Consider the following 17,049-nt stretch of genomic DNA (forward strand, 5'->3'; position numbering starts at 1 on the left):
AATAAAAAAATATTTTAGAAATGGGACGTTGACATCCATCTTTGGTCGACAACTGAAAAAAAAAATAATCTGCAGTGCTGGTTAAGCACCTTTGCATCAAGCTTAGAAACCTCTTCCCATGTGTCAAGGAAGTGGCCTGCAGCATCCGATTCTCTTCCCCTCCCCTTCCCATCGGTTACGGATAATGCTATTTAGCGGCTTATGAGCTCAGGCTCTTCCTTTGTTGCAGCTTCAACCTGGCAGCCGTCCAAAGGAGAGGGGGCACTTCCTTCTCAGAACTAATCCTCCCCACCCATCCCCATTTACCATCCTCAACATCTTTTGCTCTTATTCATCCTGCAAATTCCAGAGGGGAAGCTGCCTAAGTCTTTCAAGGTGCCGGGAGACTCCTTTCTGCTGCAAGAGACTAGCAAATTTATGGTGGCATAAGCTTTCGCTCCAGTCCATCAATTAGTGTTATATTGAATTGCAACAAACACACTCTTGGAAGTTTGGGTGGGAATCGTAAACTGTGAATTCAGAGAGAAATGAACTGCAGAAAATTTAGGAGGGTGATAAATAAGTGCCTTACAGTGGCAATGAATTTGCAAAACAGCCATCGATAACACAGCCATCCTGGCAGTGGTATGCCGATTAATACATATAATATGCTTGAAATTGACTGCCAGAGATGGCACTGAATCTCTACCAGTATTGCAATTTAGCAGTTTCACACTTTGGTCTCCCTAAATCATGTGTAACTCAGGATCTGGCAAAGGTGAGCTCCAGTCCATGAAAGGTTATGCCACGATAGATGTGGTTTTGCCACAATAGAGTGACACTCGTCTCCTGTTCTGGAAACTTTAGGTAAAGGTAAAGGTACCCCTGCCCGTATGGGCCAGTCGTGACCGACTCTGGGGTTGCGTGCCCATCTCGCTTAAGAGGCCGGGGGCCAGCGCTGTCTGGAGACACTTCCGGGTCACGTGGCCAGCGTGACGAAGCTGCTCTGGCGAGCCTGCACCAGCGCGGAAATGCCGTTTACCTTCCCGCTATAAAGCGGTACCTATTTATCTACTTGCACTTAAGGGTGCTTTCGAACTGCTAGGTGGGCAGGAGCTGGGACCGAACGACATGCAGGGATTTGAACTGCCGACCATACGATCGATCAGCAAGTCCTGGGCGCTGAGGTTTTACCCACAGCACCACCCACGTCCCTGGAAACTTTGGCCTTCACTAATTAAGAGTACAGTTGTGTGTGGGCTTTTTTGTTTTGTTCTTAAAGTACAATTTTTAAACAAGAGCAGATTTCCTGCACCCGAAAGAAGGCCTGGATTGGTTTCTACTGTATTTGGAGATTGGGTAGGACATAATGCTGCCCAAATATTTATATAAAAATTATAAAAATACAGTGCTTTTTTCTGGGGGGTACGCATACCCTAAACATTTTGCGAATCTTTGTACTTTTGTCTGTTTAATACATTTATTTCCCCCGATTTGAACTATAAAATCGTGATTTTTCTTGAATAAAAATGAGAGTACCCCCTAAACATTTTTTTTAAGAAAAAAAGCACTGTATGTGTGTGTGTGATCCAATGGCTGCGGCTCTCCTCAGCTCTCATCAGTCCGAGCCTCCGGACAAAAACACTATCCTCCTAATACTGTACAGTACTTTCTTACGTCGGTGGTGGAGAGACTCGAACCCACTACAAAAATGGCCCCTTGAGCTTCGCCGCCTTAAGCGAAGATGGCGGGTCCCCACCGGCTGCCCGGTTTCAGCTTCGGACTACGGGCACGCGACGGGAAGTGTGCTTCCCTTATCTCCGTCCCCCACGGGGTACTTCCGGTCCTTCTCAACACGGCCCTCCCCTCTGCCGGGACAGCCGCTGCCCGGCTAACCGGGGGCGATGTCGGACACATGGAGCTCGATCCAGGCTCACAAGAAGCAGCTGGACTCGCTGCGGGAGCGGCTGCAGCGGAGGCGCAAGCAGGACCCCCTGGGTAAGGGAAGCAGGCGAAGGAAGCGCAGGGGTGTGTGGATAGGATAGGATAGGATAGGATAGGATAGGATAGGATAGGATGCTAGGAAGCACCAGGGCAGCGCTGCATCCAAGTAAGTCCTGCTCAGAGTAGACCCATTGGTATTAATGGACCTAGGCTAGGCGCGAATAGCTGAAGTCCATTCTCCTCTTGAGTATGGCTGAGGCTCCCGTTTGCACCATACAGTTAAAGCGTTACCATGCCACTTTGAAGAGTTTTGGTTTCCCAAATCCTGAGAATTGTAGCTTGTCAGGAGACACTCCTATTCTCCTCACGGAGCTACAGTTCCCAGAGTTCCCTAGGAAGGAGGGTTGGTTGCCGAACCACCCCAAGAACAGGTCCAGAACGTATTTTTTTAAAGAGCCCCAGTGAATCAGATCCAGTAACCTCGCTGCGCCTGAATACATCTTCTGGCCAACATCGTCTTTGCGTGGGTGCCCGTCTGTGCATCATCTAGTTGCTTTCATTTATTTATTTTTCGATTTTATGCATTTCAGTAATGTTACAAATCATTTTAACACTTCGAAACACGACTTCCTTCCTCCTCTTTATGCGGTTCCTTAATTTTTTAAAAAATATATTTTCTGTGTATTCCAAATTAACTTAATCATTTATTCATCTACAGTACTTTAAATGTATACTCTTATACAGGCTTCCTCAACCTTGGCCCTCCAGATGTTTTGAGACTACAATTCCCATCATCCCTGACCACTGGTCCTGCTAGCTAGGTATCATGGGAGTTGTAGGCCACAAACATCTGGAGGGCCGAAGTTGAGGAAGCCTGCTCTTATAGAACTTCAGGTTGTTACAATAATCCTCCCAATGTTCTTAACTGTTTACAGTTTGTTTGTAAATATTCAACAAACCACTTCCATTCTTGATTTCTTATTATCTTGATTTCTTATTTTTCCGGTAAGTTTTGCCGTTTCTGCGTATTCCATAAAGCTTTGGTATCCGTTGTTGTTTTCATTTATTAATTGACAGTGGCCTACATCATGCAGTGGCTGCGAAGCCTGCCTTTGAAGGGCATTTGGAGGGCATATATGCTTAGCCTAAGATGGATGTATCCACGGTTACTGTATTTTTAATGTGAGCTGATCCAGTGAGAGCTGTTCTGTTCTTTACCCTTCTTTCTTTTAGTTGCTTGTCTTCTTCCATGAAAAAATCAGTTTTAAAAGGAACCAACACCGTGTTTCCAAAAGTTCACAGCAAGCTTCATAGCAGAACATAAGAGGCAGGATGCCTTTGAGTTCCACTTGCTGGGAATTGCAAATGCAGAGAGTGCTGTGATACTCAGGTTCTGTTTTCAGGCTTCCTTTAGCAAGCAGCTGTGGGAGCAGAAAACTAGACTGGATGGACCTTTGGGCCTGATCCAGCTGTGGAACTCTTCTTTAATAACCTCATCTCGCCTTACATTAGACCTGAGGAATCCGGACCTGGCCCTCAGCCCTCCCTTTCGAAGCGACAGTCCGGTTCCTTCGTCCGTCACGCCCAGCACCGCCACTGAGCCAGGGGATCTTGTGGCTGATCCTGAGCTTGAGAAGAAGCTCCTGCATCACCTCTCCGACTTAGGACTGGCCCTACCCACAGACGCTTTGTCTATCTGCCATGCCATTTCCACGGTGAGCATCAAAGCAATAAATCTGACTGGATGTCATTGTCTGCTTCTCCCCTGACTTGCCCTCTCCTAGGCAAGGTCTACATTCTTCCCATTGGTCTGTTCACTTCCCACTGGTCTGTTCACATCTTTCAGTATGATTTTCTGTCCCCAGATGCACCCCCAAATGCCACTCTTCGGTGGCAGAGGCTCCCAGAGGGGCCTTGCAGATCATTAAAACCAAAACACCAAGACAGTCTGTGTCCAGGCTTATACAGTCATACCTTGGATCTCAAACACCTTGGCTCCCAAACAAATCGGCTCCGGAATGACCAAAACCTGGAAGTGAGTATTCCGGTTTTCGAATGTTCTTTCAGAAGCCGAATGTCCAACGGGGCTTACAGGGCTTCTGATTGGCTTCAGGAGCTTCCTGCAACCAATCAGAAGCCGCGCTTTGGTTTTCGAATGTTTTGGAAGTCGAACGGATTTCTGGGACGGATTCTGTTCGACTTCCGAGGTATGGCTGTAATTTAAAAGACAGGAAAGAAAGACAATGATGGGGAGTGGGGAGGAAAAAAGTTGCTTGGGCACCGGTTTTTAAAATTAGCTTTCTTATAATGACCAGATGAGATGGAAACTGTTCTGGTAGTTTGATGGAACAGCCATTACCACATGAGACAAAGGAAGAGACAAAAAAAGCAGGCTGATATCTCAGCAGAGCCAAGGGACCAGCCCTGCCTCCCATTTGCTGTAGCAATTTCCCCCCTCTCTCTCTCCAGAGCAGAGCAAAAGCTTACATGTTCCATATAAACTCAGTGAGGTTAAGCAGTTTATTTGTTGCTGCTTTGCTTAGTCTGTTGCTATTTTGATCGTGACAGGCTGGTCTCATAGAAACATAGGAAGTTGTCTCAGTATTCACAGGGTCTCTGCCATGGGAGCATATTCACCCAGTGCTTTTCTAGCTGCACTGGCTCCCGGTGGAGTACAGGGTCAGATTTAAGGTGCTGCTTTTGACCTTTAAAGCCCTTCACGGCCTAGGACCCTCGTACCTACGGGACCGCCTCTCCCAGTATGCCCCATGGAGAGCCTCAAGGTCCATAAATAGCAACACTCTAGAGGTCCCGGGCCCTAAGGAAGTCAGATTAGCCTCATCCAGAGCCAGGGCCTTTTCAACTCTGGCTCCAGCCTGGTGGAACGCTCTGCCTCATGAGACCAGGGCCCTGCAGGATCTGATTTCTTTCCGCAGTGCCTGTAAGACAGAGTTGTTCCGCCTGGCCTTTGGCTTGGAGCCAATTTGATTCCCTCCCTCTCTTTCTTTTTCCTTTTCCTTTCTCCTCCTGCGATGAGGCTACATTTAAATATTTTAATGTTTCAATATTTTGATGTTGTATTTTAATTTTGTTTTTAAGTTGTAATCATTCAACTTGTTTTTATTATTGCTTGTTAGCTGCCCTGAGCCCGGCCTTGGCTGGGGAGGGCGGGGTATAAATAAAAATTATTATTATTATTATTATTATTATTATTCTCTACACTGACTGGCAGTCTCTCTCCATGGCTTCAGACTGGTGTCTCCCAGCCCTACCTGGAGATGCTGGGGATTGAACCCAGGACCTTTTGCATGCAAGGCAGATGCTTTGCCACTGAGCCACAGCTCTTCCACTCCCCTGTTGTCTGATGCTGCCGGTCCACACCTCCTCAACCTCCTCTTACTCCTTCTTCCACAGCCCGAAGCCCCCGCCACTCAGCGGAGCGTGGAAAGCCTCTTGCAGAAGTTTGCGGCGCAGGAGCTCATCGAGGTCAAACGGGGCCTCCTCCAGGATGACGACCAGCCCATGCTGGTCACCTACGCTGACCACTCCAAGCTCTCCGCCATGATGGGTGCTGTGGCCGAGAAGAAGGACTCCGGGGAAGGGGTCGGACCCGGAGGGCCAAAGAGGAGAGCCGGGGAGCAGGACGCCGGGGTTCCCGCCTCCGCGTCCGGGGCTGCTCCCTCTGCCTTGGCGTCTTCCGAGGTGCTCAAGGAGCCCCCCAAGAAGTCTCGCAAGCAGGCCTCGGACCTGGACCTGGAGATTGAGAGCCTGCTGAGCCAGCAGTCGACGAAGGAGCAGCAGAGCAAGAAGGTAGGGGAGGGGAATGGGTAGTCAAATTGTGCGAGTACTTGGAGCTCGCAAAGCTGACAGATGCAATAAGAGATAAACCTAAAAAATTGGTGAAAGAAGAATGGGAATAATTATTATTTAGGGGACAAGGGCTCAGCAAGAAAGATCTGGCTATGTTTAGAATGATGCTGCATAGAGAAACGTTCCCAGATACCAAGATGAGGGATTCTTTTGGAATGCAGATAGAGATAATTGATAAGAATAATGATCTGTTGTGAGCTTGACGGAAGTGTACAATAGATGAGCTTTCCTGCTTTGGCTCATCTTCCTTTTTCTTTTTCTTTTTCTTTTTTTCCCTATTTTTCTTTTTTCTTTTCTTTTATCTTTCCCATAGTTGCTTATGTTCTGTGTCATGTACTTCGATATTTTTTGTAGGTTTTTAAAGGTTTTTTTTCCATTACTATTAAGGAATTTTCCTTTGTAATTTTGGTTGTCTATATTTATATGTACCTGTTTAAAGCAAAATAAAAGTTTAAAAAAAGAAGGTAGGGGAGGGAGGGAGGGAGGGACGGCTGCTAAATCCCAGGGTGGTCGTGAAAAACCAGCGGAGTCTGGTCCCTGAAGGCAAATGGCGCACTCCCTCACCAACCCCAGCCCGCCCTCAGCCAGCCCTCATTTGCCCATCTTATCCTGAGGAGGCCACTGCCTGCCAACTTCCTCCTCAAGTTTTCTTGTAATTCACAGCCAGCTGTTCCCTTTGGCAGTATCCTGAGAATGCCCTCATCAATAATAATAATAATAATAATAATAATAATAATAATAATAATAATTTATTATTTATACCCCGCCCATCTGGCTGGGTTTCCCCAGCCACTCTGGGCGGCTTCCAAGAGAACACTAAAATACAATAACCTATTAAACATTAAAAGCCTCCCTAAACAGAGCTGCCTTCAGATGTCTTCTAAAAGTTTGGTAGTTATTTTTGTCTTTGACATTTGGTGGGAGGGCACTCCACAGGGCGGGTGCCACTACCGAGAAGGCCCTCTGCCTGCTTCCCTGTAACTTGGCTTCTCGCAGCGAGGGAACCGCCAGAAGGCCCTCGGCACTGGACCTCAGGCAGAAAGATGGAGGTGGAGACGCTCCTTCAGGGATACTGGACCGAGGCCGTTTAGGGCTTTAAAGGTCAGCACCAACACTTTGAATTGGTCTTGGAAACATACTGGGAACCAGTGTAGGTCTTTCAAGACTGGTGTTATATGGTCTCGGCGGCCGCTCCCAGTCACCAGTCTTTTCAGGCCCACTTTTGTTTGAGATAGAAATACAGTAATCACAATACACAAAGTGCAACAGGCTGAATAATCATAACAGTGAACATTTTATTGGTTGTTTCCTAACATAAAGGTCTAGCCCAGTATGTGCAACATATACAGTTCATATATACGATATATAACCTATGAAAATACATTTCTTCTTTTCTTATCCGTTTCTTCTTGTGAGTTCCTGTGTAACACAATCCTTAGGTAAAAATAGAAAAGTCTTCAAGGTAACAAGAACAACACAGCTGATGTAGACTGCTGGTGCAGGTACAAACTGCTAACTTGGGCAGAACAAGGTTTCCAGATATCTCCCTTGTTTCACCCCAAAGGGCTTCCTCAGCTGATATTAGATCTATACAATATAAATAAACGCATAGTAATACAATATCATATATATGTAAGTTAAACAATGGGGGAGCTAGGATTCAACCTTGCTTAATTCCCTTTGTGCCTGGCATGGCTCATGTGAGCTTCCCATTTGTAGAGCTACGCACTTTCAGCACAGTGTTTTCTTATAGGCATTTAATCAAGAACAATAATCTTTTGTCTATACTTGAAGCGTTCAACTTATCCCAACAGTCTTATTCAAGAGATTGAATCGAATGCAGCTTTCAGATCAATGAAAGCTGCATAGAGCACACTACCTGGTTTCTTAACATACTTATCTATAAAATGGGCCAGTACAAAGCAATGGTCTGTAGCTGATCTGCCTTGTCTAAATCCTGCTTGCTCTTTGGCAAGAATAGCATCATCAGTTATCCAATCAACTAGCTTATTGTAAAGATGCTTTACAATAACCTCCTTTTTACACTAAGTGTTGCCTTTGAAGACGTCAGCAGGGAGGAAAATGACAGCATAAAGAGAATTAGTTGGCTCCAGCTGTCATTGGCTCTGGCGCCACCTGCTGTTGTCCTCTCTTCTTTCCACCCAATGAGCACTAGCCGGTCCTGGCAAAATTTGTTTTATTTTAGGATTAGGCATTTACAGCCTTCCTTTCATTATGCAGCCCCAAAGTGGGTTATGTACATCTCAGTGCAATACCTAGACATTTATACTGGAGGTGTATTCTGATCTGATGCTGCACCCCTCAAAGACCTGTACAGAATAAGGCGCTCCTGATCTGACGTTGAAATGTATACACAGTCGTAACTTAGAAGACAAATGGAATCCGTTCCGGAAGTCCGTTCGACTTCCAAAACATCCGGAATCCAAAGAGCGGCTTCTGAATAGCTGCAGGAAACTCCTGCAGCCAATCAGAAGCTACGGAGGCTCCGTTGGATGTTCGGGTTCCAAAGAATGTTCGCACACCAGAACACTCACTTCCGGGTTTGCGGCGTTCAGGAGCCGAAACGTCCGAGTATCAAGGCGTTCATGATCCAAGGTACAACTGTAGTGAGAAGGCCAGATGCACCTTGGAAGGGGAAACATTCCACAGTTTGGGGGGCCACCACAGAGAAGGCTCTCTTGTGTACTGCTGCCCCACGAACTTCACAGGGTGGCTGAAAGGTCAGCAGGGCATCCCTGCACATCGCAACACCTGGGCAGGTCTGCATGCTTGGGGTCTAGAGTCCATAATTTTCCCAGTGTGCTGTCTCCGTCGATGGTCAGTTGGATGGTGTACCCTAGGGGTGGGAGTCAGGATCTGGCCAGCAGGGAGGATGCTGAGCACGCACACACACACACACACACACACACACACGCTGTGGGCCACTTTTACAAGTGGGTGTGTCCGCACGCCTGTCATGTCAGCTGATATCACAATGAGATCAAGTGTTGCAACTTCAAAGAAGAGAATCCTTTATTCTTTCCGTTTCAGGCATGCCTTCAAACTGTGGCTGCAAAGTAGCATTTTTGCCTTTGCATCCTGGCTCAAACTCAACCCAGGAGACGAGTGGGGCTTGCAGTCATTTAGCTCCGAACGCCAAGCCCTGCTTTCAGGAAGGATTGGCCGCTCATGGGAGCTCCCGATATGATGACATATACCTCCCCTTAAAAAGAACCCCCCCCCCCCCCAAGAAAAAGACCTGCCCTCTTAGCAAGCAATGTGGATGGAGACCAGAAATGAAGATTGATTCCAGTTGGAACCATGAAGACTGGAAGCCCAGGCAATTTTTGTGTGTGTGTCTTTCTTTCCACTGACCTGGTCTCGGCCTCCTTGCCTCCCCAGGTGAGCCAGGAGATCTTGGAGCTGCTGAACACCACGACGGCCAAGGAGCAGTCCATCGTGGAGAAGTTCCGCTCACGAGGCCGGGCGCAGGTGCAAGAGTTTTGCGACTACGGAACCAAAGAGGAGTGCATGAAGGCCAGCGACGCCGACCGGCCGTGCCGAAAGCTCCACTTCCGGTGAGTCTCTGGGCTTCAGTGAGCCCCGAAACAGTTTTGGAAATGCTGCAGGACTTCCAGAAACTTTTAGAGCGGGATCTTGGAAGGCAGGCTTTGTGACTGAGCGCCGGGGTCTTTCTCCATGCCGTGTCTTGGCCTTGCTTTATAAAACCAGCCCCAGGTGACCTAGTTTCTGAAGACGGTTCGGAAACTCCAGCTGGTGCAGAACTTGGCTGCCAGGTTGCTCACCCACGGGGCAAGATAGTTTTAAGCATATAACGGCAATCCTGGCCCGGCTGCACCGACTGCCAATTAATTTCTGGGCCCAATTCAAAAGGTTGGTTTTGACCTATAAAGCCTAAAAGGGCCCAGACCGCAATACAGTGGTACCTCGGGTTACAGACACTTCAGGTTACAGACTTCGCTAACCCAGAAATAGTACCTCAGGTTAAGAACTTTGCTTCAGGATGAGAACAGAAATTGCGCAGCGGCAGCTGGAGGCCCCATTAGCTAAAGTGGTGCTTCAGGTTAAGAACAGTTTCAGGTTAAGAACGGACCTCCGGAACAAATTACCGTATTTTTCGCCACATAGGACGCACCTAGTTTTTTTGGGTTGGTGGGGAAATAAAGAAAAAAAATTATTTCCCCCCCACAGGCAGGGGGCTGGCGTGGGGGAAGCCCGAGCTTCCCCCAACCCCAGCCCCCAGAACAGCCTGTTATCCGCAAACCTAGGGAGGCGCGCCGGTCTTCCCAGGCTTGCGGAGTGCTGTGTGAAGCCTGGGCACACTCTTCAGCGCGCCCCAGGCTTCGGAATGCAGGCAGCTCTGCGCAACCTTTGGGAGCCCGGGAGCACAGAGCTGCGCGAAGCCCGGGAGTGCAGGCAGCTCTGCGCAACCCTCGGGAGCCCGGTGCGGCTTCACGCCAGGCTCCCGAGGGTTGCGCAGAGCTTCCTGAATCCTGGAGAGCGAGAGAGGTCGTTGCGCACCGACCCCTCTTGCTCTCCAGGATTCAGCAAAAGCCTGCATTCGCCCCATAGGACGCACACACATTTCCCCTTCATTTTTGGAGGGGAAAAAGTGTGTCCTATAGGGCGAAAAGTACGGTAAGTTCTTAACCCAAGGTGCCACTGTACCTTGAGGGCAGGCTCTCTCTGTATGCACCAACCCAGACCCCGCATTGATCAGTTGAGGCCCCTTCCATGTGAGGTCCGGAGCGTGGCAACATGAGAACGGCCCTCTTCTACAGTGACTCCCTGCTTTTGGAATGCTCTCCCCTGGGGAGCTTCATTACATATCTTTAGGTGCCAGGAGAAACCATTCCTCTATAATCAGGATTTTGACTAATCTATGGTTCCCAACCTTTTTTTGGCCATCTTCCACCTAAGCATCTCGAAAATCCTGATTCCCCCATCCCACCCCCACCCCCGGTGACATATAATTCTTATTATTCAAAAAGTGATCTCCAATTCACGTGGAGGAAACCTAAAAAGCCATTAACTGTTAATAACTCATTCTCAAATTGCCCCCCTTAAAAATCAAATTGCCCCCCTGTGGGAACCATGGCTCTATATCCTTTTAAACTGTGTGGGTGGTGGGGTGTTATGGTTTTGTTTGGTATTGTGCTACACATTTTTGTGTTTCTATACTGTAAAACTGTGTACTGATCCTCTGATGAAGGTAAAGAAATTTAATAACAAAATCCAAAACAGTAACAATGAATTGCACATTTATTCAAAATCCAGCTAAAGTGGTTTAGTTTAATTAATCCAACAAAACTGATGAATTTGATCCTGTGATGCCAGTTTTTCAAAGTCCTTCACAACTCCAGTGCCCCTGCTGCCAACCCCTTGCCTCTTAGCTCCCACCACTAGGTAATCCCACCACTGATTCCACTGCTTTAGAGAACCACCAGTTTAGGTGAACTTTAATAATTATTCATATCTGAACCGTGCCTTCAAGGGGGTGGGATATTTAGTTTGCCATTTTATTTCTAATTATTAAGATACAGTGGTACCTCGCAAGATGAATGCCTCGTAAGACGAAAAACTCACAAGATGAAAGAGTTTTTCGTTTTTTGAGTTGCTTCGCAAGACGGATTTCCCTATGGGCTTGCTTCGCAAGACGGAAACGTCTTGCAAGTTTGTTTCCTTTGTCTTGCAAGTTTGTTTCCTTTTTCTTGAAACCGTGCATTCAGGGGGTGCAGTTGCGACCTGACTTCGAGGAGCAACTCATAGCACGCGGTGTGGTAGCCTTTTTTGAGGTTTTTGAAGACTTTGGTGATTTTTGAAGCTTTTCCAAAATCCGTGCTTCGGAGGACGAAAAAAATCGCAGAACAAATTAATTTCGTCTTGCGGGGTACCACTGTAGGTTGCCTTTCGCACAGGCCTTTCAAAGTCGCGTATCGTAAAGCCCAAACCCAGAAATATGTGAATCCTGTTAAAATCGCATCCAGTCAAGCAGTCGGGGGGGTGTGTGTGTGTCAGAGGCTTCATATGAAACGGTCCAAGGTGGACGTGAAGCAAGGTAAAATCTAGAGCAGCAGCCAGCCACCCCTTCTCCTTGCAGCCGCATCATCAACAAGCACACGGACGAGTCTCTGGGGGACTGCTCCTTCCTCAACACCTGCTTCCACATGGACACCTGCAAGTACGTCCACTACGAAATCGACGCCTGTGCTGACCTGGACGCCCCTTGCGGGCGGGAGCTGAGCTCGGGCCAGGAGCTGGCGCTGCCCCAGGCGGTGGGGAGGGACTCCAGCGTGGACCGCCTTTTCCCTCCGCAGGTACCCAGGGCTGCCCGCAGTGGATATCTGCAGCGGTGGGGAGGCGGGGAGGCATCCATGACTTGGTACGAGGCAGCTTCTTGTGGACGCCGCCTTAATTGCAGCGGAACCTCGGGTTACGTCCCTATCTGGAGATGTAGTCTTCGGGTTGCAAAAGCAGCAAACCCGGAAGTATTTTTCCAGGTTTCGCTGCTCGCGCATGCACAGAAGTGCTCTATCAGCCGTGCACAGAAGTGGCGCCTCTGGTTACGGATTTTTGGGGTGCGCAGAGACCCCTGGAACGAATTGCCGTATTTTTCGCTCTATAAGGTGCACCAGACCACAAGACGCAGCTAGTTTTTGGAGGAGGAAAACAAGAAAAAAATATTCTGAATCTCAGAAGCCAGAACAACAAGAGGGATTGCTGCGCAGCGAAAGCAGCGATCCCTCTTGCTGTTCTGGCTTCTGGGATAGCTGCGCAGCCTGCATTCGCTCCATAAGACGCACACACATTTCCCCTTACTTTTTAGGAGAGAAAAAGTGAGTCTTATAGAGCAAAAAATATGGTAAATCCGTATCCAGAGGGTCCACTGTTTTTTTTTTTTGTTTTTTTTTGAAGCACTTCTCCATGTTCTCTAAGGCATTCCCTTCCCCGTTTCCTCTCTTTGCCCCCAGTGGATTTGCTGCGACATCCGCTACCTTGACGTCAGCATCCTGGGCAAGTTCGCTGTCGTGATGGCCGACCCGCCTTGGGACATCCACATGGAGCTTCCATACGGGACCCTCACGGATGACGAGATGAGGCGCCTCAACATCCCCGTCCTGCAGGACGAGGGGTTCCTCTTTCTGTGGGTCACCGGCCGGTATGGGACATTAACCCAGCTTGTTCTTCCTCCAAGGATCTCCCCTTTCCCCTTCATGCTCACGACGACCCTGGCAGGTAGGGCAGGCAGAGGGATAGCATCACCCAGTGAGTTTGGTGGCCGAGACGGGATTTGAACCCTGGTCCAGCAGTCTAACCAGTACACCAGGTATTCCCCACCCTACAGCCCTCCAGATATTCTTGTGCTCTGAACTCCCATCAGCCCCCAGGCAGCATGGCTCAGGAGGGGATCTGTGGCTGAGAAACGCCTGGCAGGACCAGATTCTCCCACGTACCGCCATCTCGACAAGACCCAGAGTCGCCTCCAGAGGGCGACAGAGAACCAGGAAGAACCTGGCTTCTTAGAGCGGTAGATAGATCCATGTTAGGTCTAAGTAACCTTTTCGGGGCCAGGAAGGGGTGAAACCAGAGGAAAAAGCAGATGGAACAATGAATCTAAATGCTGCCTTTGTACTGTAGGCTACAGTCTGTACACACCAAACTCTAGCCTCCATCCAGGCAGACAAGAGGCATTCTCAGAGGTCAAGTGCAGCCAAAATACAGAGGCTGTGAAGTAGGGCCCGTGTGGCCTGGGGGCCAGTTAAAAGAGGCAGGAGGGACACATTGAGATTCTCCCACCTGCGAGGTAGGAGCAAGCTTGTTCTGGAGTGGGAAAGTGTGTTAACAGCTTCAACCCATTCAACTACGGGGCAACAAGAGACAGGGGCGGAAAGGGTCTCTCTCTTCCCCTCTCATGAGCAGCCATGATTCATTCACCATTCATATTGCTCTTTTCTCTCTCTGTGGCGACCGCAAGGGCCATGGAACTCGGCCGGGAGTGCCTGAATCTCTGGGGGTAAGTGCCAAAGGTGGAGGGCCCTCTCCTTTCTGGAACCCCTCTTCTTTCTGCTCAGTCTCACTGCCTGCTGTCCTCCCCCCCTCCCTCTGCTTTCCAGGTACGAGCGAGTAGATGAGATAATCTGGGTGAAAACAAACCAGCTCCAGCGCATTATCCGGACGGGGCGGACAGGCCACTGGCTCAACCATGGCAAAGAGCACTGCTTGGTAATTGGGATGGGGGGAAGAGAGAAATTAGGTTAGGAATCCCATGGAAACGGAAAGCATACAGGAGTCCTGGTTATTTTGGGGTGGAGGGAGACACACAGTCTATAATTATCAGCATGTTGGCTCGTCCATGTATAATCCCTCAAGTGCAGAACTTGGGCATGCTGGAGAGACTTTAAAAAAGCAAGCTACTAGCCCTCATGGCTGTTGAAAAGAACCGAGAGATACCCCATGCCTTTTCCATCCCCCTGGCTTTCCCTGGCTGAAAACAACTGAACACCCAAATTATTGAGAACACTAGATTACTGTGGGAGGTGGGGGGTGGAGAATAAATCATGGGCCACTGCTCATTGTTTTGTGGGCTCCACAAAGCCCACTGAAATGCTTAGCCTGTGGCCTGTACTTCTCTGCCTCGCCTGGGGTGGGGAGTCTGTCAAAACACCTTTCCTGGGTGTCCTATTTCTTTAGAACGCTTGGTCCGTGCAATATTGCAGGTGATAACAGTGCCAATTCACTGCAACGGATAGCTCAGGGATAGCCAACATCGTGCCCTCCAAATGTTGTTGGACTCCAACTCCCATCAGCCCCAACACTGAAGAGATGATAGGAGATGTAGTCCCAACACTATCTTTGCAAAAGCTGCTCTTAGCGGCTTCACCTTAGAGGGGAAGGTAATGCCTCGCCCCTTCTTTTGAGGAGCCCTGCAATAGAGGACGCAAAGCATTGCATGTAAATGGGCACAAGTTACGGAGGAGCCCAATTGTGCCTGAACCATCTTTTTTTTGTGGGCAGGTCGGGGTGAAAGGAAACCCCCAGGGCTTCAACCGAGGTCTCGACTGCGACGTCATTGTGGCAGAGGTAAGGCAGAGAGTTGGGTCAGCCCAACACTGGATCCAGGGGTGGCGGAAAGATCCCCCCCCCCAATATTTACTGTCTGTGAAATTTACTGTCCCGCAGGTACGCTCCACCAGTCACAAGCCAGACGAGATCTACGGCATGATCGAGCGGCTCTCGCCTGGGACCCGCAAAATAGAGCTCTTTGGGCGACCCCATAACGTCCAGCCCAACTGGTGAGCGTCACCCATCCCTCTTGACCCTGAACCATTGAATGACCTCTCAACTCTCTCTTTAAGATTTGAACTCTGCGGCAAAGCCCATGGTTCTCATGTCAACTCTGACAGAATTTAGAAATGTGGTCCATGGTTCGATCCCTGGGATCTCCCAAGTAGGACTGGGAATATCCCATCTGCAGCCCAGAAGAGCTGCTGCCAGTCAGTACTGAGCTAGATTGATCAATGGGCTGACTTGGCATCCTTTGCTGTTCCCAATCCAGCCCAAGCCATGCGAGGAAAGGGAATTATTTTTATGCCCTTTCTGGGACCCACTTGAAAATTTAGCTTTAGAATCTTAAGTCCGTTCAGATCGCTCGACGGATTTTCAAACTTCCGAGTAAATTTCAGAATTTGTGCTGTTTAAAGGATGTTGCTGAGAGTATACATCAGACACGTCAATGAGCTCCTCTTAGTGCCAGATTAAGAAGTCACCCTACATGGGTTTTTTTTTTAAGAAAAGCAACCCCAAGTAGTCTTTGGAAAGGTTTAAGACAGTGGTAGCCATCCAGATGTTGTTACCCTCTCCCATCAGCCCCAGATGTGGAGCTGCATGTGGAGAGCATGTTGGCTACTCCTGCCCTACACAAATCAAGGTTTGCATCTCTCTCTTAAACCTGCTGAATTACATCTCCTTTAATACCATACCAACAGTTGTGGCCTCCCTAACCAAAGAATTCCAGGCACTGTAGTTTGGCAAGAGCATCCCTGCTTCAAAGAGCCTCAGCTGCTGGAAACATGTGAGCTGTGACCCCTATGCAGCATTTGCAGTCAGCCAGTTCAGGGCTCAGCTTGAGGGGAGCAAGTCTGCCTGGGAACTGAAGATGGGAGAAGAGCGTTCTCAGACCAAAGGTCCATCTAATCGAGTATCCAGTTCTCACTGTGGCTAACCTGATGCCCCAGTGGGAAACCAGCAAGCAGAATTGTAGCACAGGCGCCATCTCCCCTCCTGTGGTTTCCAGCAACTGGGATTCAGAAACATCGCTGCCTCCAGTTGTGGAGGCAGAGCATAGCCAATGTCACTATTAGCACCTCGATGGCCTTCTCTTCCCTGAATTTGTCCAATCCTCTTGGAAAACCATCCAAGTTGGTGGCCGTCAAATGAGGTTTTGCTTAAAGATGCAACACCACACTTGGTGGCACCTCTAAATAAATAGACAGAGATCTGGTGATCTGATCTGGGTAGGTGGCAGATACTGTTATTGCTACTATTATTTAGGGGGCAGTCCTGTCCACGGGAATGAGTTGGGTTAGGATGCAGCCGATTTGTGGCTGAGTGAGGAGCCTGAGCTCAGCCAAAGATACCTTGGTATTCTCTTCCCACTTACAGATCTCAGCAGCTGATAATCAAAAGTTTTCCAGCAGTGCCCTTTAACCAGTCCTTCACTTAGCCTCACACTGGAACCACAACACAGGTTTTATATAGACCCCCTTTCCTCATTCCCTCCACCCTCCCCTTAATCCATCCTCTCTCTCTCTCTCTCACGTCTTAGGATCACGCTTGGTAACCAGCTGGACGGAATCCACCTGCTGGATCCAGATGTGGTGGCTCAGTTCAAACAACGTTACCCAGACGGAATCATCTCCAAGCCCAAGAATATGTAGAGGGGAGACAAGGGGAGATTTCAGCGCGATGGACCAAAGGGGGTGTTTTGCAGGGGGTGCTGGCAAAAGGAATGGATTGTATTCTAACATAGGGTGTGTTTTTTCTAAAATAAATAAAACAAAATGGATTCTTTCTCCATAGCCGAGACTTAGGAAGAATGTGGGACGTAGAATCGAGAGCCCAGTTCCTGTGGAAGATGCTGTTTAGTTCCCTAGAGGCACTTAGTGATTGATAGGTAGAAGGCTGCAACTCCCTCGACCCTAACCCACCCCTTGTTCTGCCTGTATTCCTTGCTGG

General features: G+C 48.7%; 1 protein-coding gene across 1 annotated transcript; it reads left to right on the forward strand.

Moving 5' to 3' along the window:
- The first annotated feature begins 1,816 nt into the window (after positions 1–1,816).
- METTL3 (methyltransferase 3, N6-adenosine-methyltransferase complex catalytic subunit) lies at positions 1,817–16,884 on the forward strand. The gene is made up of 11 exons (XM_083706797.1): positions 1,817–1,977; positions 3,436–3,638; positions 5,338–5,733; positions 9,196–9,371; positions 11,915–12,131; positions 12,786–12,973; positions 13,790–13,828; positions 13,929–14,037; positions 14,830–14,895; positions 14,995–15,107; positions 16,640–16,884. Exons 1-11 carry the CDS (start codon positions 1,884–1,886, stop codon positions 16,749–16,751), a joined length of 1,713 nt encoding a protein of 570 aa, XP_083562923.1. The 5' UTR covers positions 1,817–1,883; the 3' UTR covers positions 16,752–16,884.
- Positions 16,885–17,049: the final 165 nt, after the last annotated feature.

Source organism: Podarcis gaigeae (assembly GCF_964106915.1).
Source record: "Podarcis gaigeae genome assembly, chromosome: 13".
In the NCBI taxonomy this organism is placed as follows: Eukaryota; Metazoa; Chordata; class Lepidosauria; order Squamata; family Lacertidae; genus Podarcis; species Podarcis gaigeae.

Bases quoted from the DNA above. Each gene is read 5' to 3' on its own strand.
- METTL3 (XM_083706797.1), top strand. From the start codon at position 1,884: ATGTCGGACACATGGAGCTCGATCCAGGCTCACAAGAAGCAGCTGGAC. The intron at 12,132-12,785 runs GTACCCAGGGCT...CTTTGCCCCCAG, and splicing joins ACCGCCTTTTCCCTCCGCAG to TGGATTTGCTGCGACATCCG. The intron at 14,896-14,994 runs GTAAGGCAGAGA...ACTGTCCCGCAG, and splicing joins GCGACGTCATTGTGGCAGAG to GTACGCTCCACCAGTCACAA.